Here is a 25,099-nt window from a genome sequence, read left to right as displayed (position 1 = left end):
GCAGCCTTGTCCTTTTACCTCACTATGCTAAACAATGATCAACTTTTTTTAAGTGTCATGTGAAAAAAGGTAAGAAGCACTGTCCTGGAGAAACCCTGTTCACAGAAAGCCATGGGAGATATGCATAAGAATTTTGACAGAAATGCTGCAAAAGCAAAAAATTGGAAAATAAGCCACAATGAATTGTTGTAGATTCAATTGTATATATCTATATATATTTATATTTCTATAGTGGAAGTAAACAATTATAAGTTCAAGAAATAATGTAGAGCAAAACAAGCAAGTTACAGAATATATAGAATAGGGCTCCCATTAATACTGCTTAGGAAAACAAAACAATATATCGCTTAGGGATACAAATGTCTGGTCAAACAGTGAAGAAAAGTCAGAGAATGACAAATACCTAACTTGAGATGGTGGTTACCTCTGAGAGGGCGGGGATTGAATGGGATAAAGGAGAGGCACACAGGAGCCACAAAAATTCTGTTTTAAAAGCTGAGTGTTAAGTATATATATGTTCATGATCTCATTATTCTTTACTCTTCATATATAATACAATGCACACACATATTGTTACCTACTTTTACTTAACATTTTTTTAAATTAAACATTTTGAAAAGTTAACATTAAAGAATTAATAAAGAAGACCGCAAATGTAACTAATGAACTCCAGAACAGAACAGAATTTTTAAAAAATATTTTTTAATGTGTATTTATTTTTGAGAGACAGAGCACAAGCAGAGTAGGGGCAGAGAAACAAGGAAACACAGGATCTGAAGCAGGCTCCAAGCTCTGAGCTGTCAGCACAGAGCCCAACATGGGGCTTGAACTCATGAAACCGTGAGATCATGACCTGAGCTGAAATCAGACACTTAACCAACTGAGCCACCCAGACACCTTGAACAGATTTTTTTTTAAAGAATAGAAATAATACAAGAAAATCTCCTAGAACTAAAGGATATAAAATAAGATTCTAAATTACAATGACCAATAGAATGCCCAGCTCAATGAAAGTACAAAAGAGCTACATTTAAGTTCATAATCTTAAAAATTTAGAAATCAGAGGTAGAGAGAGAATCCCAAAAGTTTCAAGAAGAGGTAAAATAACAACAGTAATAACAATAAAAGGTCACATCAAAGGGCTGGGACTCAAAACAGCCTCAGATAGCAACAATGAATACTAGAAGACAACAGAACAATGCCTTTAAAATTCTGAGGGGGAAAAAATGTTCAACTGGAATTTATCATTCAAACTGTCAATCACGTATATGAAGACGAAATAAAGACGGTTTAAAACAAGCAAGATTCTCAAAAATGTACCTCCCAAGTCTCCCCTTTTCAGGAACATTCTCTATTACAACAAGGAAATAAACCAAGAAAGAGAAAACTTGGGATGTGGGAAGTAGGGGATCCAAAATAAGAGAACTGTTAAAGAAATTTCCAGGATGATGACTACAAAGCCCCTGATTACAGTTTACAGTGAAATCTACAGTTTACAGCAAGCCTAGATATAAATCTTCCCAGACTGGAACAGAAGAATGAAAGGGACCCCAGAAAGAATAAACCTAAGGTTTACAAAATGTAATTAATAGATTATTGTGTGTGAACACATGCCATATTAAGATAAATTGCATGGTTCTATCAGAAGGCCTGGAGCTGGTGGGTGATAGGTACATTTAATAACTAACCAAACAAAAACAAAAAAATGAGGTCAGTTATATTTTTTTAAAGTGTAGAAGAAAGGATATGTAATCATAGTATATACTATGTGGCTCAGCTGTAAACTATGGTTCTACAATCATCACAATGAATATATTAAATCATTTAACCAAAGATTATAATTGGGAGGCTCTAATGAATGAAAGGATGGGTATGGGAGTAGGCAGGGAATGGGGAGTATAAGGGCTAAATCCTTATTTCTATGGTAGTACATCAACGATTGAAAAAAGTTTTAAAATTTCAGCATAAACATGTTATTTAGAAAAATGTAGAAGTAAACACTAGAAGAGACAACTAAAGGCATTAAGAGTGGTTGCCTCAATGATGGAATCGTAAAAGATATTTGCAAATGACATTATCAGAAAAAGGGCTAGTATCCAAAATCTATAAGGAGCTCACCAAACTCCACATCTGAAAAATAAATAACACAGTGAAGAAATGGGCAGAAGACATGAACAGACATTTCTCCCAAGAGGACATCCAGATGGCCAACAGACACATGAAACGATGCTTAACATCACTCCTCATCAGGGAAATACAAATCAAAACCACACTGAGATACCACCTCATACCGGTCAGAGTGGCTAAAATGAACAAATGAGGAGACTACAGATGCTGGCGAGGATGTGGAGAAACGGGCACCTTCCTACACTGTTGGTGGGAATGCAAACTGGTGCAGCTGCTCTGGGAAACAGTGTGAAGGTACCTCAAAAAATTAAAAATAGAACTCCCCTATGACCGAGCAATAGCACTGCTAGGAATTTACCCAAGGGATACAGGAGTGCTGATGCATACGGGCACATGCACCCCAATGTTTATAGAAGCACTTTCAGCAATAGCCAAATTATGGAAAGAGCCTAAATGTCTATCAACTGACAAATGGATAAAGAAGATGTGGTTTATCTAAACAATGGAATACTACTTGGCAATGAGGAAGAATGAAATCTGGCCATTTGCAGCAACAGGGGTTGAATGCGAGGGTATTGAGTGAAATAAGTCAGACAGAGAAAGAAAGATACCATATGTTTTCACTCATATATGGATCTTGAGAAACTTAACAGAAGACCAAGGGGAAGGGGAAAGGGTAAAAAAAATAAAAGTTACAAAGAGGGAGGGAGGCAAACCATAACAGACTCTAGAATATTGAGAACAAACTGAAGGTTGATGGGGGTTGGGGGAGAGGGGAAATTGGGTGATGGGCACTGAGGAGGGCACTTGTTGGGATGAGCACATCCCAAAAATAAATTATATTTTTAAAAAAGTGGTTGCCTCACGGAAGGACGACTTGGGAGTGTGAAAGAGGATCATTATTTTCATTATGAGCGTTGTAGTACTGTTTTACTTTTTAACCTACATATTTGTTGGGGCACCTGGGTGGCTCAGTCAGTTAAGCGTCCAACTTCAGCTCAGGTCATGATCTCATGGTTCGTGGGTTCGAGCCCCACGTCGGGCTCTGTGCTGACAGCTAGCTTGGAGCCTGGACCCTGTTTCGGATTCTGTGTCTCAGACCTCTCTCTCTGACTCTCCCCTGCTCATGCTATCTCTCTCTCTCAGATATAAATAAAACATTAAAAAAAATTTTAAACCCTACATATTTGTGTCAATCTATAAAAAGTGTAATTAAATTAAAAGTATAACCCACCTCAAAAAATGCCCATCACCAACAAAAACCTAACTGCTTGTAGATTTTATTTTGAATAGACTTTGAGAATTAAAATTTAAATTTACCCATAATTCTGTGTTGTAATAATGTATATGAGCAAAAAAGTCACAAATAATTTCACTTAGAACTTAATCATTAAAGGTCCTGGGAGCACTACAAGCGCTTCAGAGAGTTGTCAAGATCATGGACTTTGGAGTCAGAGAAATATTTCAAATCCTGGCTCCATCATTTAAAGTGACCTTGAGCAATTATTTTTTTTTTGTCTTTATATATCAATCAATTCAACTGGGAGAAAAAAGAAGGTAACAATACTTAGACTGATATGAAAGTGTGTGTAAGGCAATTAGCACAATGCTTAGTGTAGTATTCAATAAATAGGAGCTCTTGTTGTTATAATTAATTATGCTGTAACAGTTTAATAAAATAAAACATATTCTTGACCTAAATATCTGTAATTATTAATTATTAATAACCATAATTGCCATTATTTAGTAGCCATTTCTTGAAAATACTTTATTATTGTGTAAAGGGTTTTTATAACCTTGGAGGATCAAAACATACAGTGCTTTCATTGTAAAATAAAAGATTATTTGTCTTAAATAAAACTAGGTAGTTTTTAAAAAGGATCTAGAAAATATACCAAAATTCTATAAAAATTGAATAATGATTAATAATGTCTGTCATTTTGTTTGAATATAGTTAATGAGTACCTAGAAAATAAGAGACAATTACTGTTTTTTTTAAATAGTAAAGAAATAAGGACATGTCAAGTGATTAGAATAAGCAGAAAAGTAAAAATCTAAGTGTGGTAAATGCTCTTTAGAACTAAAAAGAATAATCACTACTACAAGCAATTACAAATCTATATTCTGAGTATACACACACACACACATACACACACCAAGACTGGGAGAGAATTAAGAAATAAAAATAGATATTGTGGGGTGCCTGGGTGTCTCAGTCAGTTAAGTGTCCAACTTTGGCTCAGGTCATGAGCTTGCAATCCAGGAGTTCAAGCCCTCCGTTGGACTCTGTGCTGACAGCTCAGAGCCTGGAGCCTGTTTCAGATTCTGCGCCTCCCTCTCTCTTTCTTCTCCTGCACCCTGCTCACGCTCTGTCTCTCTCAAACATAAATAAACATTAAAATTTTTTTTAAAAAAATAGAAAACTAGCCATTGTATTGGACAAGTAGGGTTATGAGTGAATTCTTTGAGGTTTCTTTCTTTTTTTTTTACAAATAGTTTATTGTCAAGTTGGTTTCCATAGAACACCCAGTGCTCATCCCCACAAGTGCCCTCCTCCATGTCCATCTCCCCCTCCCCCGCCACACCCATCAGTCCTCAGTTTGTTCTCAGCATTCAAGAGTCTCTCATGGTTTGCCTCTCTCCCCTTCCCCTACTATTTCCCTCCTTCTTCTCCCCCATGGTCGTCCGTTAAGTTCTTCCTTAAATGCTTGATTTAAAAAATATTTTAGTTTACAAATATTTTAAAAATAATTTTTAAAGGAACTCTGGCCTAGGAGATAAGCAACAAGTCCTTGGAACATTAAGGAAAAGCTTTCTATAGTGCACTATCGCAGGTCAATCAAGCAAATTTGTCATTAAAGTGAACGATAAAGCCTTCCGTTGTGCAGGAAGGCCCATTACAGCAGCCATTACTAATCATTTGGACCAACATGCATTTGTAACCTAACTTTGTCATTTAGGAAAGAATGGCCATCATTCTAAATGCTGAGATCAATAAGATTAATGCTTTATAGTGCAAGCTTCTAGCTTCAGGACTAATTTTACTCCTTTGTGATCAAAATGGAATTTGCCAGATGTTCTTTCTCTTTTTATCCACTTAATATGTTTTAGAACCTTTAATAGTAATGATCAAAATCTGGGCTACCTTTTTAAATGGACAAAGCAGCTTATTTCCTTAAGTATGTAACCATTTACAAATGCTTTTCAAGCTTATTTGGACTCGAAAGCATTATTAGACTCCAGGCAGCATTCTGGATATCTACATGGAAACAAGAATCTCTGCTCCTGCTGCAAATGCCTGAAAACTATCTGCCCAGTAATTAGCTGTGAGGACTTCACAAGACGCCGTATTATATATTGTCAAGAACCACAAAGGTCTATTTGTTTTGAAGAAGCACTATTTCCCTTTTACAGAGAAAGAAACCTATGGAGAAATTCATACAACTCACCCAGGTTCAGCAAGTTAAAAAAACTGGACTAGAATGAATATTTTCTTCCTCAAATCCTGTTAGTCCAACATGCATGCTATTTTCCATTTCTTAATTAAATCACATATTTGTCAGTTATTTCATCAAATGATTTTTAAGCATGGAAAACTACAGAAATAGGCCCAAGAGAGGCGTCAGATGAGATAACACCAACTATTCAAGAGTAGCATGACTACGCCCCATGGTCATGAGTTTTTCGCCCATTTGTCAGTGTCTTCTGGAGGGATTCAGACTTGTAGAAGACCTGAAGAGGTCGTCTTTTCATGTTATGCTCCAGTAAGTCATTTGGACTCCCTAAAGTCTGGTCTCAGAGTTGTTACTTGTTTTAAGGCAAGAAAAAATGTTTCAAACTTTGTTTTGTTAAAATGATAGTCTTTTCAAATCACTCATCATAACTATTGCCAACACAGACAAACATACAAATACCATTCTAACCTTTTCCAAACTGTTAGTATTACGTTTTTAACTTTAAATTAGAAAATCTCACCAAGCCAACCATAAGCAATGTAATTACCTATAAATGATGGCGGATGGTTAACTGCTAATTCTTTTGAGAGAGTCTGTAATAAGCAATATGATATGTGCTGGTAGAAATCTGTCTTGAATGAAACCTGTGGCACAGGAACATCCATCTGTGAAACACAGTTAATCATAACCATTCAAGGTCCTATGCTTCTATTATAAATCAAATCACCACCGCACAGCTGTTATTATATTAGAGATAATGGATTTTTCAATAGCTGTCCAAGCAGTTAACTCTCAAAAGAATTCTCTATGAAAAGTTTTCAAATTTTGAGTTGAAACTGTGGCATTACCTAGATTGCATGCATAAATACACTACTTCTACTATAGCGAATTGAGCCAAATTTATTTGATTCTGTTTTGTTCCGTCTTTCGGGAAATTTTTGGGGCCTTGGGTCCTGCTATGAACTCTAAAGAGTGTGATGTGATTTGAAAGGGTCTAAAAATATCACAGGTTTGCCTGGGCTCACTTAGAAGGGTGGATGATTCAATTACAAGTGTCAAAATTTGATTCCTAATTTTTCGGGATCTGACAGCTGCAGCAAACCTTGCCAGGATTCCCTTATCTTCACTGTGCTTCTCTTTGAAGTATTTAAAGAAGATTTCATAATCTTTGCAATTTAGCTCTAGGATTTCTATCAGTAGCTGTAGAAATGAATTGGTTGGATCTTTCTAAAGCTTCTCATAAACATTATTTGACCAAGCATATTTTTAAAGCAGTCATAACTACAAAACAGGTGAGCTTCTTGTAACGGTTAGGGAACAAAACACAATGGATTGTATACTTACACACCATTAACCATGAGCGACCTTTCAATGCATGAAGTGCCAGTGGAAACTTAACCAGAAGTTCATTTGCTGCTATAAAAAAGTTCAGACCCAAAAGGCAGGCATTCATTTGAATGACAGCTCTAGGAAGGAGACCAGCACTGCATCGCTGGGGCTAATTTTTGGTTTGCTTTTTCAAATATTTAAAGCAGAGATTCAGAGATATGACGGTGACTAAGACAATAAAGATCAGTAGCTATGTGAGACTATTACAAGAGGCATGGGCTCTTTCTTTGCTCATCTGAGTCTCTCTCTTAATGGAAGGGCAAAGAAAGAAATAGCAAAACTGTACTTGTCTAAGAATTAATGGAGGCTACCAGATTAAATGGCAAAGGTTTGTGGTCAGGTATCCAAAAATAATGAATCTGTACAATGAAGTATCTATACAATGAAATATGCAACTATGGTTAGGTTGAAGAGTTAATATAAATAATTTTTCTTATCAACTGAAGCCTACTAAAAAGGGCCAAGACATTTTTAATATTATCACTTTTCTGATGAAAGCCTACACACATCTAGATTACATTATATACTTTCAGGTTTCCGCACATTTACCAAGTGCCTGTTAGGTGCCAGGTATTGAGTACATGATGGTGAACAAGAGATAAGCCCTTGCCACTGTGAAGCTCACTGCTTTCTCAGGGGAAGCAGAAACTGAACAAGTGATCTTAAGTGTGTTATATGTTACAACACACAGAAACAGAGTGCTATGGGAGTACATTTCAGGGCCATGGGCTGTGAGCTGGGGAAACAATAACAGGGTATATATTCTGGAAGACATGCTACTTAATTATGTTATCTTTAAAAAATCATATTGACCACAGCAATGTTAATTTATTGACAACTCAGAGTCAGATGTCTGACCATTAGATATTATACTACGGTATAATACTGTGTTTTTCTATTTTTTCTCACACTGAATCCTGTAGAAGGTTAGATAATTCTGTGTAAACATTTTAAAAGCACTACAAATTATGGAAAACTAAGGTCACTTAATATTAAAATCCTGTCCAAATATTTGAAGTTACTACAACTTGGAATAATAGCAATAATTTGCACTTAGAAAATCCTAACAGAAACCACATGAGGATTCTAACCTCAGAGGGGAGTTGCTGAGTCATATGGTAATTCCGTGTTTGACTTTTGAATTATTGCCATACTGTTTTCTACAGCAGTTGCACCCACTTTATGGGCAGGAAAACTGAGGCCCTGAGGAGTCTGGTAACATGTTAAGGCTGAAGAGCTAATAGGTGGCAAAGCAGCGATCTGCACATAGGTGTTCTGGCTCCAGAGCAGATTCTTCTAACTTCTACAGATTTCTCTTAACTTCCTCATTATGGACACGGAAAAATCTCCAAGACATTTTATTAAGAGCAAGTTGCACAATACACACAGTATAATATCATTTACATTTTTACAAACCCACAGAATAGTATGATCTACATCTATCTTTAGAGATGTAGATCAGAAAGGGCACACAAACCTGGAAGCAGTGGTTTCTCTTTGGTAAAGGGACTGAGGGACTGGGATTGGGAGTGGGAGACAGTCAAGGAAGACTTTTACTTTATGTGTATTGTTTGATTTCATACCACAAGAATGTATTCATGTATTACTTGTATAGTCAGATTTTTTTAAGGTTAAAAAACCCCCAAACATTGATCCATATAATCTTATTTCTACTAACTGCACATATTACTTGTAAAATGTCTTTCATCCAGGTTCTGTCAAGAGTATTTTAAATGCTGGAGCACTCTACTTCACCAAAGCAGCCTGCTTCGCTACGGAAGAAAGCTTAAGTTGTAGAAAATTTTCCTTATAGTCAATCAAATATTTCTTTCTAACCATTGGTTCTAATTCTGCCTTCTGTCAAACAAACAAGAATATTAACCCATCTGTGTCAGGGGGGCCCCAAGACCATTCCCAGGTTCAGTGATTTGCTAGGAGGACTCACCTCAGCATATAGTCATATTCTGGGGTATGCTTTATTAGAATAAAAATATAAAAGCAAAACCAGCAAGAGGAAAAGGCACATGTGGCGAAGTCCAGAGGAAACCAGGGGCAAGCTTCCAAGAGCCTTCTCCCTTAATTCCTCCAGCAATGAGTTGTAACAATGCGTGTGAAATGTTGCCAACCAGGTAAGTTCATTAGACACTCCACGCCAGGCATTTTACTGGGGGGCTGGTCACAGAGGCGTACTGCCTGCCCAGCCCTCACCTAACTCCCAGGCTCCGGGAAGGAAAGCAGGTGCTCAACATAAACCACCTTCTTTGTACACACAGTTTAGGCACAGTGAGCAATTCTTATTGGAGAATGGTGGGAATCTTTCTAAAATCAAAGTTCCTGGATGCCAGACAAGGGCCAACCTTGCAAACAAGATTTTCTAATGGCAGCTTCAGGCCTGCTATGTTAACTCTTTTTCTGCACACCATCCTTGCCATAATCCTTTTGAAATTTAAATGCAATTGTATTATGTCTTCCTTTGTTGTTGTTTGTTTGTTTGTTTTTGTTCTCAGTTAATACATAATCAATTCTTTCTATGAAAGTTTCCAGACTTTTCATCCATTTTGGTTACCTACATCTGGACTCTGCCTTGACTATGTCCTTCTTAACACACATGCCAAAACTGTGAAATAATATTCCAGGCATAATTTCACCATAAATGGGATATTACATTTTTATTAATGGAGTATAATTATTTGTTTTCTAATGCTGCATTACTCATGGGTGATAAGTTGAGATGGCAGACAGAACTTGAATTCCACAACATTGTGTTTATCATCCTATTAATGGCATTTTGTTTGTTTCAGCACAATGCTCTTACTCCCAAGATGACTCTGAATCCTACCTCTATCATCTGTCTCTTGCTGACTATTCCTTCTCGCTTCTTGTCATGTGAAAATTATTAAGGGTTTTGGAGGCAGATCACCTCAGTTCAAATCATGGCACCACTACTTACTAGCCATGTGATCTTGATAACTTAGCATAAATCTTTCCTGTGCCTCAGTTCCCATGACTGTAAAAACCCCAAAAATTATCTTAACTCTTAGAGTTGCTCAATGAAATAAATGAGATAATGAACGTAAGAAGCCTGGCATATTGTAACTCCATAATAAACATTAATTATTAACTAATCTAAATTATTGATAAGAATAATAAACAGGTTGGTATCAGAGATGAAGCTCCATGGCACTTTTTGGGTAATTTCTCTCAGAGATGACAGCATTCAAAATTCTTTGAGAATATCAGTTCAACCAGATTTATGCTTAATTATTACATATGTAAGTCCAATATAAAAAACTTCAAGATACAGAAACATATTAATTATTATCAATTTTCAGTTATGTTAAAAGACTACAGTGTCTATGTTTAACCTTCTTATCACCTGATAAATACTGGTGTGAAGAAAAAGAAATCAAGATAGACTAGACTGGCAAGAAAATCCCTATCACTGAGAAGATAATTTCAACAGTTCAAGAAATTCCTACCCACGTTAGAGGTCTGGCAGAATAAGAGATAAACACATTCCTGTGCTTACTGCTGTAATTAAGTAAGGCAATACAATGAAAATAAAATGTTAAAATGATAATCAAAGTACAATTAAAAAAAAAAGGAGCATTTTTTAGACACTTCATCTTTTATTAATAAGAAACATCCAGGGAATACTAATGAGAGTCTAGTGAAGCACAAATAGCCCCTTCATCTGCAAACAGAGGAGGTAAAATTCTCAGACGAAATGTAACATCTGTAATATTAACTTTAATGGCAGTAGGAAGCATCAAAATGCATACTTCAATACCGAACTTTAAAAACTGCTAGCTGACCTCTAAAAAGAAAATGACAAAGGTATATAAATTACAATATGTATAGTATTTAACCTCATTAACAGTCACATTCCTAAATTTTCCAAGAAAAGATTAATCAACCAACCACATATGGATAATCAAGGAATAAAGGTTTATACCCAAACCAATGGCTGTCATACAGTTTCTATCAAGCTAAAGTTTCCAGTTTGTGACTGTCAGACTCGAGTTCAAATCCTTACTCTGCAACTCACTAACTGTGTAACTTTAGGCAAGTCACTTAAACTTCTCTAAGCTTATTTCCCCAATTACAAAATGCAGATAATGTTTACCTCATAGGTGTTTTGAGAGAATTAATCAGAATATGCTACATGTGCATTTTACTGTGATTAAACATACACAGAATAACATTTATCATTTTAACCATATTTAAGGGTGCAGTTCTGTGGCATTAGGTATATTCACACTGTTGTGCAACCATCACCAGTGATAATGTTTTTAAAGACTGAGCACACAGTAACTGCTCAGTGAATAGTAGCTAAAATGACTCTGATTAGTGTTATCCCATCCTCAGTCTGTGTAAATCATTTAACCATAAACAGAAACTCTTTCATATTTATTTCTACTGAATTACACCCAGTTTGGGAAATACTAATTTCAAGTATTAAGTTATAAACTGTATTCTTAGCTTTCAAACTCTTCATTCGAGTGACTGACAAAAATATAAAAATATCAGGTGCTAACACTTACTGAGCACTTAACATGTGCTAGTGCTATTTTAAGCTCTTTTCAGGTATTAACTCATTTAATCTGCACAGTAATAACTCCAGGAGGTATATAGTGATAATAGCCACATTTTACAGCTGAGTACAAAGAGTTTAAGGAATCTGCCCAATGTTGTCCAGCTGGTAAGATGACAAAGCCAAGATCTGTACTCAAACAACCAAATTCTAGAGCCCATGCCCTTAACCATTCCACTATACTACCTCTCACACAAGCAGTGACATGAGACCCATAGGAACGACTTCCAGATGTCAAATGTTATATATGTTGACTGAGAAGCTCTGACATCAATTATTTTGTGTGTTCTTCATAATGACAATGAAGAGTAACCATCCCCATTTTATAGACAGAAAAGTGATTTGCTCAAGGTCAACAGGAACAGGGGAGAGAGACCTGGACTCCAGCTTGGCCACTATTACCTATAAGTGCACCTACAATCTCCCTGAGCTTCACTCAGCTGTAAAATGGAAATAGCAGGAATAAGAATACAAGAAGTAAAGGAGTGTGTGTTTGCAAAGCATCTAGCACAGAGCCTTGTATAAAAAGTGCTCAATAAATGTTAGCTGCCCCTTCCTCATTTTCCTATTTGTGACCCCTGCTATAGCAATTCTTTACAAATACCACACTACTACTTCTTGATACCCTCTCACCAACTGTGTTAACAGATGGGTGGCAAAAAAACATGATTTTTTGGTGATTACCACATGATACCAAATGAAACCTCAGCGAAGTCCAGCTATATTATATAATTTTAAGTATAACAAACTTCCTCCCTTTTGTCCATATGGTCTGCCACTTTATCAAAGTAGAAAATAAAACTGGTCTACCAAGATTTGTTCTTTACAAAATTATGCTTAATGTTCCCCAATACCTTCTGTTCTTTTAGGTAACTGCCAAATAATTTACTTGATTTGTTCTAGTTTCTGACCAGATATTGTTTAAAAATTAAGTTGACCTTATCATTTCCAAAGTGATCTTTTTCCTTTTAAGAAAAGTATGCCTTTTTCTGTCATCAGACACTTCTCCTATTCACCATAATTTATCTAAAATAAAACCTAATAGGTTGGCAGTATGTTCTATACCCTCATATATGCGTAGAAAGAATGTCTAATACTGAATTTATAGGCACTATTCATGCCAACTGTAGCCATAGCAATTAGTATTTCTTGTCAACTGGGCAGCATTTTCTTTAGACAAAAATGGTAGGAAGTAGCATGGTCTCTTAGAAAACAAAATTGCTGCATAATTAACCCTTCCCTCCCCACCCACCCCCATAGCAAGGATGTCACAAAGCACTCCCTGTTGGCTTCCAAGTAACATTTAAATTATTCCTCTCTCTTAAAGCAATCTGGAAGTGGATGTTAAAAGCCAAAGGAATTTTCAGTAAAGTGCTGACTGTTGAAATCTACTACTTCCCAAAAGGTAAAGGCATATTGGGAGGCTACAATCAGAAGCACCACAGAGAAAAGTGGTACCATGGGAATAACTCTTGTGTTTGGCACAGGGAAGGCTCACTGCCAATTTGTAACAGTATGAATTCTGTAACTATTCAAAGCCAAAAATGAAGTTTGGATGTGAGCAGCTTTTCAAAGTAGCATTTGCTGAGGCCTAGTAGCTAAGTAGCTAACATAAAATAAATAAGCTGTAAGGAGTGGTAAAGTACAGGCAATGTTTAGGAATTGGCATTTACGATAGGCATATAACCTATACCTATCTCTTGATTTGCTGAAAGCAAGCAAGCAAGCAAGCAAGCAAGCACTGTGTTTCAGACAAAATATTCTGCTTCATTTGAAATTCATTCATTCTTGAGCTAATTTTGTGAAAATGAGATGGGGAATTATATTTTTGGTGCTTAAATTTAGCCATATACATAAATGACAATATTACTTGTCCTACTAATCTCATGAGTGTGACAGAAGGATAAATGAAATAACAGCCCCTGAAACATTGTTTAAAAAATTTAAGTATATAGTAACATAAGATATAGTTGTATTTTTAAAATTTATAAGCATCTACAATGAAGTCATTTAAATGGCACCAGTCTCAGTGGCCAGATACACATTACTGACAAATAACTGAGTGATGGTATTTTCTCAGCCCTTTATGGAATTTCATTTATCAAGGAATATGAATTGTTTTACCTGTTAATTCCTACTCATTTTGTTTTACTTTTAAAACTTACTACTTATAATAAATAAATCTAATATAAATTCACTTAATTAAAAAGGGAAAATTTGGAATATTATGTTGTAAAATCACTAAGATCTATGTCATTAACATCAAGAATTTCTTAATACTATTGCAAAGATTTTTCAATTTTAAATAAATGGGTTTTATAAAATAAGATGAACTTTCCACTACTGACATTCAAATCAAAAAAGTAAAACACATGAATGGTTTCAAACAAAAGCAATACTCATAACTTTGTCCCATTAGATACTTCAACTTACTTCATCTCCCTTCAAAACTTCGGCGCCATCAAATTCACGGGTCTGATTTGTCTTCAATGACACCTCTCTCTCTAAGCTGGCTAACTTCTCCTTCGTTTCCTGAAGTTCCTCAGCTTTGGCTTCTTTTTTACGAGAAATGATGGATGCCTAATTGAGTATTAAATATGAATGTGAAATTAGACATACAATTAACTTTCTATTACCATATGAAATTATCTAATTTTTAGATTTTCCCAAGGTAAATTTTCAATATCTGGTTGGCTTCTCCTAACCAATACTCTATTACCTGTCATCATTAATTATATGTTTAATATGAGCATGTAATGTATATTAAACATCAAACCAAAGACATTTTGGAAGACAAAAGCCCTGAAAATACAACTATATCGGCAGAGAAACAAAAATACTATAAAAATACTATTAACAATAATATTAAAAATATTCAAACATGTCAGGTAACACTCAAATGTTAATGAAGATACTTTCTAGGTAAGTAAACAGAAGCTATCACTAATGCTAGTGTTTTTCTGCATGGTAGCTTTCCTTACACTAGAGGAAAACAAGAATGTCTTATTCTCAAAACTACAACACAGGTTATCTTACCTAAATTCAATAGCTATACTTTTAAAATAAAATGTCAAAACATCTATCACATTTGGGGCATTCTAATAAATGAAGTGCAGGTTTAAAACCAAATATTATGACTCACCAGAATTATGCAAATGTTTACACAATCCAAATGGCTGCTCTCAGCCATGAACACAGCACTTTCTATTACTTAGCAACTCTTGGGGGGATTTCCTCAAATGAACCACGGCTGTACTACTGTAAGAAAAACATTGCCAAACTGTCTTCTTAAGTGACATAGTATATTTTCTTCACACAAACTTGACAGGAGAGGGGAAATCTCTGATATCTCTAATAGAAACCCTTTAAACTAGACTATTCTCTCTGTCTAAAAAAAAAAAAAAGACAGATCACGAAGGAATGTTTCTCTCCATAGAATTATTCCAGCCAAAGAGAGAGAGAGAGAGAGAGAGAGAGACAGAAGGAATGATAAGAGTACCAGAAGCATACAGGAATTGATGGTATACCTCCTTAACACAATAAAATAATAAATATAAACCTCAGTCTCAAAGCCTAAAAATTTGACAGGAAACGTTGGAATTTCCTGTATGTAGTATGTGATATACATAGTATATGATTATATACCTAAAAAAAAGAGAAGAGAATCCATGGAGAAACTATAGTAAACAAATCAATAGTATTCATAGACAAATCAGTCAGAAGACATAAGGGAAGAAAAGCCCTCGATTATAAAAGCAAAAAATAAAATATGCAAGCAAGAGAAGTTCCAAAACTTTGAGGAAAACGCACACTCCTGAAAGACAAAAAATATAAACTTGAACAAATGGAGAGACATAACATAATATGTTCTTGGGTGGGAAGACTCAAATATCACAAAGATGTAAGTTCTGAGGTATAACTGATAACTATAAAGCAAACCTAATAATTAAAAAACTATGTTTTTTTTTCAAGAGCTAGGCAAGTTGATAATAAAGCTTACTGAAAGAACATACAAACAAGAATTATAAGGAAAACCCTGAAAAAGTAGAGCAACTGGAGGTGAAGGTGGCTACTTTTATTATTTATTTGAACTTGATTATAAAGCTTCTATAAATAAGTTAATATGTGTGCCTGGACAGGCCAATGGAACAATAGAAAATACAGAATAAATCCAATAGCATTCTTAAATTTAAAATAAAACTCGGGGCACCTGGGTGGCTCAGTCAGTTAAGCATCTGACTTCGGCTCAGGTCATGATCTCACAGTTCGTGGTTTCTAGCCCCGCATCGGGCTTTGTGCTGACAGCCAGCTCAGAGCCTGGAGCCTGTTTCAGATTCTGTATCTCCCTCTCTCTCTGACCCTCCCCTGCTCACACTGTCTCTCTGTCTCAGAAATAAATAAAAATATTTAAAAAATTTTTTTAATAAATAAATAAAGACACAATCTCAAATCCATAGGGGAAAAATGGATTTTTTACTAAGTGATATTAGGACAACTAGATAATTGGATAACCATATACAATAAATAGCATATAACCAGAAAAAAACCTCAATAAATCAGAGATTTAAATACAAAAAATTAAATTGTAGAAATCCACAAGGAAAACCTGAGTAAATTTCTCTATAACTTACAAGAGGGAAAAATGTTCCTAAATATGCCTCAAAACCTGAAATAATAAGAGAAAGAACTATTAAATTTAATTTCATCAAAATGAAGAACTTTCCCATGGTGACATAACACCACCAAAAGCAAATTAAAAAGGCAAATACCAAGCTGGAGGAAAATGTTACAATTATAAACCAGATAAAGAGTAAATATTTCTAATACATAAAGAAAAAAAAGGCCAACAACCCTATGGAGAAATGGGGATATGGACATGAAGGGACAATTCATAGAAAAAGAATTAAAATGACTGTTACTCATGTAAGAAGATGCTCAACCTTGTTTACAACAAGGTAAATGAAAATTAAAACTATCACAGGATACCATCTCTTATCTACAAGGAGGGCAAAACTCTAAAAGTTCAACCACACACTCTTGGAGAGGCAGTGAGGAGGAAGGCACTCTCTTGCATTGCAGGTGGGAACAAGAAATAATGCAACTTCTATGGAGAGGGATTTGGCAATATCTAACAAACTTACATACACATTTGCCCTTTGATGGAGCAATCTCACCTCTAAGACTATATATCCTAAAAATACCACTGGCAAAAATGTACAAAGACATAGGCAAAAATCTGTTCATGGAAGCATGATTTGCAACAGCAAAAGAACAGGAGCAACCCAAATGTCCACCAACTAGTGACAGGCCGAATAAAAGGTAGTATAACCACTCAATGCGGAACTACGTACTGTGAACCAGATTAAGCATACCAACAAAGACGGCTATGATTAAAAAAAAAAACAAAAACAAAACAAAACAAAAAAAACAGATAATAACAAGCGTTGGCAAGAATGTGGAGAAATGAACACGTTCATACACTGTTGGTAGGACTGGTTTGGAAAGAGTCTGGCATTTCCTCAAAATGTTAAACACAGAATTATCAAACGAACCAGCAATTCTATTCCTAGGAATATACTCAAGAGAAGTGAAAACATATTTTCACACAAACGCTTGTACAAAAATGCTACTGCTGTATTATTCATAATAGCCATAAGGTAAAATAACCCAAATTCCCATCAACTGATGTACAGATAAACAAAATATCTATCCATACAATGGAAGGTTATTCAGTAACAAAAAGAATGAAGTACCTACTCATGCTACAACATGGATGAACTTTAAATTTTTTTTAATGTTTATTTATTTTCGAGAGAGAAAGAGAGACAGAGCATAAGCGCGATAAGGGCAGAGAGAGAGGCAGATGAAATCTGAAGCAGGCTCCAGGCTCTGAGCTGTCAGCACAGAGCCCAATGTGAGGCTCAAACCCACAAACCATGAAATCACGACATGAGCAGAAGTCGGACGCTCAACTGACTGAGCCACCCAGGTGCCTCAACATGGATGAACTTTAAAAACTGTGCCAAGTGAAAGAAGCCAGTCACAAAGGATCACATATTGTTTGATTCAATTTATATGAAATGTCCATGACAGGCAAATCTATAGAGACAGTTTGGTATCTCATGTTGCCTAGGGCTGAGGGTTGGGGAGGGAATGGGAAGTAACTGCTAATAGGTTTAGATATTCTAAAATTGATTGTGGTGGGGCACCTGGGTGGCTCAGTCAGTTAAGCATCTGACTTCAGCTTGCTGTCTGTGGGTTTGAGCCCCACATCAGGCTCTGTGCTGACAGCTCAGAGCCTGGAGCCTGCTTTGGATTCTGTGTCTCCCTCTCTCTCTGCCCCTCCTCTGTTTGCACTCTGTCTCTGTCTCTCTCAAAGATAAAGAAACACTAAACAATTAAAAAAAATAAAAGTGATTGTGATGATGGTTGCACAACTCTGTGAATATACTAAAAACCACTGAATTATGCACTTTACAGGTGAATTATATGGTATGTGAATTGAATATCAATAAAGTTGTAAAAAAAGGAATAAAGATTATTCTACTATTTAGCAGCATATATTAAGAATTTTAAAAAGAAAAGTGTGTATAATATGATCTTCCTTCTCTCAGAAGGGAGATATGTGAGTCTATGTATATATTATTATTTTGTTTTGGATTTTACTTTTATCTTGAGAGAGAGAGGGCATGTGTACATCTATGAGCAGGGGAGAGAGGCAGGAGAAGGGAGGGAACGGGAGGGGAGGGAGGGAGAGAGAGGGAGAGAGAGGGAGAGAGAGGGAGAGAGAGGGAGAGAGAGGGAGAGAGAGAGGGAGAGAGAGGGAGAGGGAGAGAGAGGGAGAGGGAGAGGGAGGGAGGGAGAGAGAGAGGGAGGGAGGGAGAGAGAGAAGGAGGGAGGGAGAGAGAGAGAGAGATGGAGAGAATCTTAAGCAGGCTCCACACCCAGCACAGAGCTCAATGTGGGGCTTGATCTCATGACTAGAAGATCATGAGCTGAGCTGTCATCAACTGAGCCATCTAGGTGTCCCATAAATAATATTTTTTAATGGAATAATTAACTTTAAATTTTTAAAATTACCTATAAGGGAAAAAAAGATTAGGATGGATAGCATAGTAGTAGCTGCTAGAAATTTCTTTGAATATTTTTTGTTTATTAGAATTGACTTGGAATCATGTAAATATCTTGAATAATTATAAAACTAATCCCTAAAGATAAAAATAAACATATATATGTATCCAGTTTAATATGTGGCATAACCATATAGAAGAACTATTCTAAGTGACTTTAAAACAGTAATTTGTATATTTCTAGTGGCATATATCCTGAAAATAAAACAAAATAAAGTTTTCAGCAGTAATCATATTTTTGGTGTATTTTTGGTGTAAAAGTAGTATTATGACTTTTATTTTGAAACTGTTGTGTGTAAAGTGTGGATTAAAGCAAATAATGGATTTAAATGATGGTGGTGTTACAGAGAGCCAGAATTTCCAGTGTGGGATAAGGAGAAAGATGTGAGATTGATGAGGTTAAGCAGAAGCCCAGTAGCCTTGAATTAAACTGGAAGGGTAAGCATGAGCTCAGGGTGACATTAAGAAGACAGGAAGAAAAAAAATATTTCCTAGCTTTGTGCACTAAAAAGATCTAAAAATGATGGCCAGTCAAGGAGCAATGAAAAGTGCTAATACCTAAATTTCAGTTGCTATATATAATTTCCTAATGAAACAAATCAGGCTCACAGAAGAAAGTCTAATTCCAAGCTGAGAGAAAAACTATAAAAGATTAACATCGAAATGTTCTTATCATACCAGAAAGCAAGGATATTAACAAAGACAAATAGAATATCAAAAAGGAATCAGAAGTTAACTTGAAAAGCCTCCTAGTAGCCAAAAATGGGACAATTTGAGCATCATCAAGGAAAATGTTTGAAGCTTATCAAATATAATTACATCTATGATTCATTGGGACATTAAATATCTAGATGATCTGTCCTCTGTTGTAAGTGGAGTATTAAACCCCTGCAATTACTGTATTCTTACCAATAAGACTGCTTATGTTTGTAATGAATAGTTTTATATATTATTTATATAAATATATATTATATATTCGGAATACTCCCGAATTTGGTGCATAAACATTTATAATTGCTAGCTCTTTTTGATGGATAGACCCCATAAATATTAAATAAAAAATCAAAAAATGAAAAACTAACCTTAATTGATTACTTCTGTTGGAGGATGAAAATGAGGTGGAGGAAACAAATTCTTTTTTAAAACTGATAAATAAAGAATCAAGCATGTACCTGCCTTTCCTATGTGAACTATAGTTCAGTTTAACCAAAGAGTTGATGAGAGGTTTTTCTATAGAGGCAGTCTAGCTAATAAATGAAGAAGGAATCACAGTATCAACATTTTAAAAAAACGTTTATTTCTGAGAGAGAGAGAGAGAGAGAGCACTAGCAGGGGAGGTGCAGGGAGAGAGGGACAGAGGATCTGAAGCAGGCTCTGTGCTCACAGCAGTGAGGAGGATGTGGGGCTCCAACTCACAAACCATGAGATCATGACCTGAGCCAAAGTTGGATGCTTAACCGACTGAGCCACCCAGGTACCCCAAGTATCAACATTTTATAAACCCCAATGAAATTAACGTATGAGCAATGATAATCAATGGCTATTAACATTCCAAAAAAGAGACAATTAGGCATTATCACCTCCAAATGGAAGTACATAATGCTACCTAGAAAGTATTCTTGCCAAAAAAATATCAAACCAGAATTTTTCAAGCTTCTAGTTCTAACATAAAGGAAATACAGGAAACAAAGGAACATGTTAAAAGAACACCATAGGGTCTTGATCTGTAGAATACAAACTACAGAAAATGTTACAGGATGAATAAACAAGTTTCTTCAATAAATAAATTGCACAAAAATGATTAAACAGATAAGTAAGTGGGAAAGAGAATCCATAGATTAAAACAGACTTAAACATATCAATCAAATGCAGTGTATGACTCCCATATGGATCCCAATTAAAAGGAAGTAGAAAGAAGGAAAGAGAGAGAGGAAGAAAGAAAGGAAGGAAGGAAGGAAGGAAGGAAGGAAGGAAGGAAGGAAGGAAGGAAGGAAGGAAGGAAGGAAGGAAGGAAGGAAGGAAGAAAGAAAGAAAGAAAGAAAGAAAGAAAGAAAGAAAGAAAGAAAGAAAGAAAGAAAAGAAATCAAGGAAATGTGAACACTGACTAGATATTTGACAATATTAAAGAATTATGACATTTTTCAGATGTAGTATCCTGGTAAGTTTTTTAAGCATTTATTTTTTAGAAATAAATTCTGAAGTATTTATAAGTGATATGAAGTCTAGGATTTGCTTTAAAATAATTCAGTTGGGAGTGCCTGGGTGGCTAAGTAGGTTAAGCGTCCAATTTCAGCTCAGATCATGATCTCACAGTTCTTGAGTTCAAACCCCACATCACGCTCTGTGCTGACAGCTCAGAGCCTGGAGCCTGCTTTCATATCCTATGTTTCCCTTTTTCTCTATGTCCCTCCCCTGCTCATGCTCTGTATCTCAAAAATGAATATATGTTTAAAAAATTTTTTTAAATAATCCATTTGGGTCTGGGGGTATAGATGAATCAAGAATGGCCATGACTGCTATAGTTGAGGGACACATGAGAGTTTATTGAACTATTTTCTCTACCTTTGTATTTGGTTGAAGTTCTCCATTACAAAAAGTTTTTTAAAATTTTAGCATCCTTGAAAAATGCTTTGTTATGTAGCTCAACACTTTCTGAGGTTATAGAATGCTCATCCTACTAAATTCCTCCTGCCTGGGGTCTTTTCAGATAATCCACGGCTTTCATTTGAACCTTTAGCCTTGAAATACAAGACAACATTTATACCCTCAGGATCTAATAGTTGTGGATAAAATAATATCTTAGCCCTAAAATTTAACTTATTCTATACACCAATAGTGAGTGAAGCAGCAGAAAGAGAAATCAAGGAATCAATCCCATTTAAAATTGCACCAAAAACCATAAGATGCCTAGAAATAAACCTAACCAAAGAGGTAAAAAAATCAGTACTCTGAAAACTAGAGAACATTTATGAAAGAAACTGAAGAGGACACAAAGAAATGGAAAAACATTCCATACTCATGGACTAGAAGAACAAACATTGTTAAAATGTCTATACTACCCAAGGCATTCTACACTTCTAATGTAATCCTAACAAAATACTGCCAGCATTTTTCACAGAACTAGAACAATCCTAAAATTTGTATGGAACCAGAAAAGACCCCAAATAGCCAAAGTAATGTTGAAAAAGAAAACCAAAGCTGAAGGCATCATAATTTCAGACTTCAAGGTGTATTAACAAAGCTGTAATCACTAACACAGTAAAGCACTGGCACTAAACAGACACCTATATCAAGGGAACAGAATAGAAAACCCCAGAAATGGACCCAAAACTATATAGTTAATCAATCTTCAACAAAGCAGAAAAGAGCATCTAATAGCAAAAAGAGAGTCTCTTCAACAAATGGTGTTGGGAAAACTGGACAACAGCATGCAGGAGAATGAAACTGGACCATTTTCTTATACCAAACATGAAAATAAATTGAAAATGGACTAAATTGAAAAAGACTAAATGTAAGATAGGAAACCATCAAAATCCTAGAGGAGTATGCTTGCAAACTAACTTGAAACCTGAAAAAACATATTGTCTTTAATTTATTAAAGATTATAAATATTTTGATTTTATACCACTTAAACTTTCATTTAAAAAATCAAATTCCGCACTTATAGATAAGCACAAATAGCTCTATCACCACAGTTGGTGGAGGCTAAGGAAACTAAGCATTATCAGGTGTACTGAATTTCAAACTCAAACATGTGTCTTCTATGGTTTTTCCACAAATTCTTTGTTATAATCTGGAGATTAGCAATAACAGAAGAACATTTATTCTTAACTTCCTTCTCATTTTAAGACTATCTACCACAGAGCCTAAGGTATTTGTAAAGATGTTCACCAATAAGATTAAAGATCTAAATATGAAAGCTGAAAGAGTGGTCTTACCTGCTGCCTGTATAGTGAGAGTTTGCCTTCAGTTGGTTCATTTCTCATCATTTTCTTTTCAATCAGCTGATTTATCTGTGTGTTTATTTCATTTATCTAAAACAGCATGAAAGTAAAAAAAGGTTTAAACTCTCCCTATGATTACATAAACTAAGGGACATCTGGCCAAACCAAGCTTTGAATTTACAGTTGTATGTGTGTGTGTGTGAGACAGACAGAGAGAGAGAGAGAGAGACCACAAATGGGGGAAAGGGAGACAGGGGAGAGAAAAAGAGAATATTAAGCAGGCCCCACGCTTAACAAAGAGCCTGACATGGGGCTTGATCCCCCAACCCTGGAATCATGACCTGAGCCAAATCAAGAGTCAGATGCTCAACTGACTGAGCCACCTAGGTGCCCCTGAATTCAGTTCTCATCACCAGTGATTTCATGGGAGGAACAGGTCCATTAACATTCTAAGTAGGTTATTATAATTATTTTTAGAAACAATTTACATTTCATAGTTCGTGATATATATTTATATACTTTGATTACTTACATGGATTTAACCATCCATGTTGAAATTATCCTAAAGTATTCTATGTGAAATTTTATACATTATTATCAAAAAGACAATTTCTAAAAATCCAAAGTTACCCCTCACCTAGGTTGTGACCTTCAAGTCACTGCAAGTAATAAAGAAAATCCAGACTAACATTCATGAGGGATTTAGTGCAAGGAATTCATGAACTTGGGTTCATGAATGACATCTAATAACCCTTCCTGTTCTAATGATCTGTGATTCTTTGATAGCTGTCATTTATCTTATTCATTAACCCTTTACCAAATGTAATAAAATAAAAGTAAATAAGCCAATAGAAGCATATAGTCCCTCAAAAAAATAAAAAAAAATTACATGGCTTTCAGTATATCTATCCTTTGAAAAGACTAGAGCACTCCTGTTAATTCTATAACATTAAATTTGAGCCAAATGTCACTTGGACATCTAATTTCTTTAAGTAAATTAAAGGAATAAAATGGCAAGAATTATGTATTTAATTAGAGTGGCTATTAAGCACATATTATGCATATTAAAGGATTAGTAAGCCAAAATCTTTCAATAATTGTTATACCATTTAATTGTTGTTTTTTAAAAATATATATCTGATTGGTGCTTTATTTCTATGGAACAAAAATGGTATAATATAAAACCAGGTTCCAATGAACATTATAAGAAAGTTTAGTAATTCCAAAGCAGGCATACATAAAAGGCAAATAAAAATATTAGCTTCATTTTTTTCATTTTTCATAGTTTATTGTCAAGTTGGTTTCCATATAACACCCAGTGCTCATCCCAACAAGAGCCCTCCTCCATGCCCATCACCCATTTTCCCCTCTCCCCACCCCCATCAACCCTCAGTTTGTTCTCAGTATTTAAGAGTTTCTTATGGTTTGCCTCCCTTCCTCTCCTTAACTATTTTTCCCCTCCCCCTCCCCTATGGTCCTCTGTTAAGTTTCTCCTGTTCCACATGAGTGAAAACAAAAATATTAGCTTTAAATATAAAATTGCTATAATATTATTCTTGGAAACAAAAACTAATGATATGCAGAATATTTAAAAATTTACCATCTAAATGATTATGAATACATAAACCTATGAGTCAAGCATATGCATTAATTTACATATTCAAGCTACTTAGTTTCCTAATCAGTTGACTAGGTCTGTATAACATCATATAGATTAAGTAACAGCATTACATGCTATAATTTCTCACAAAGAACAATTCCTCATAGAAACTGTCAACTCATCACAGGTGAACTTAAGAGTTAAGAGCAGGACACCATAGAAAGCAGTTCACATAATTTTCACAGTACTGGGGATGAGATAAAATGGGAGTTATAAAAAGAAGATGATTGTCACTTACTTTAGATTCAAGTTCAAGAAGATCAGAATGGCCCATGGCAGGCTCTGAAACCACTTTTTGTAAAAAATGCAATTCTTTTTTCTTGCTCTCTAATTCTTTAGGAAATTTTTCAGTTACCATGTAAGAATTAAATTTTATCTCTTCTTCTAGTCTCTTCATTAAACCTTTAAAAATAAAATAATTATTCAGCCCAAGAGAGTAGGTATAGTGGTACTTTGTGCACTTTAAAATACAAGATCTGAATAATAGGCTTATCTATTGAAAGCATTCTGTATAATAAGTTAACCATTGAAATATTTTTTTCAATTTTAAAAAAGTAATCTACACCCAAGGTGGAGCTCAGTCTCATGACCCCAAGATCAAGGGTCACATGTACTACCAACTGGGCCAGCCAGGTGCCCCAACCATTGAAATCTTTTGAATGACAACACAAATGAAATCCCACTCAGATTCTTTCTTCTATAAGTGGTCATTTATTCTTTTTTTTTTTTTTTTACAATACATCTCTCTCTCTCTCTTTTTTAATGTTTATTTATTTTTGGGAGAGATAGAGACAGAGCAT

The 25,099-nt window shown here is 35.2% G+C and overlaps 1 protein-coding gene across 5 annotated transcripts in view; it reads right to left on the bottom strand.

The window, feature by feature from the left end:
• IFT81 (intraflagellar transport 81) overlaps nucleotides 1-25,099 on the bottom strand; it is a 184,251-nt gene that overhangs the window by 42,298 nt on the left and 116,854 nt on the right. For 4 of the 5 annotated variants that reach the window (XM_039218976.1, XM_039218894.1, XM_039219054.1 and 1 more), the window contains 3 exons: nucleotides 24,538-24,701; nucleotides 22,634-22,729; nucleotides 13,999-14,145 (listed from right to left, as the gene is read on the bottom strand). In XM_039218976.1, the coding sequence (XP_039074907.1) occupies nucleotides 13,999-14,145; nucleotides 22,634-22,729; nucleotides 24,538-24,701 (407 nt within the window). Of the gene's footprint in view, nucleotides 1-10,596; nucleotides 10,789-13,998; nucleotides 14,146-22,633; nucleotides 22,730-24,537; nucleotides 24,702-25,099 lie in introns of those variants that run through there. The other variant, XM_039219130.1, reaches the window with a different exon arrangement.

Source organism: Hyaena hyaena, unplaced genomic scaffold (assembly GCF_003009895.1).
Source record: "Hyaena hyaena isolate Hyena2069 unplaced genomic scaffold, ASM300989v1 scaffold_0, whole genome shotgun sequence".
NCBI classification, from domain to species: domain Eukaryota; kingdom Metazoa; phylum Chordata; class Mammalia; order Carnivora; family Hyaenidae; genus Hyaena; species Hyaena hyaena.
This window is presented reverse-complemented; position numbering and strand designations above follow the sequence as displayed.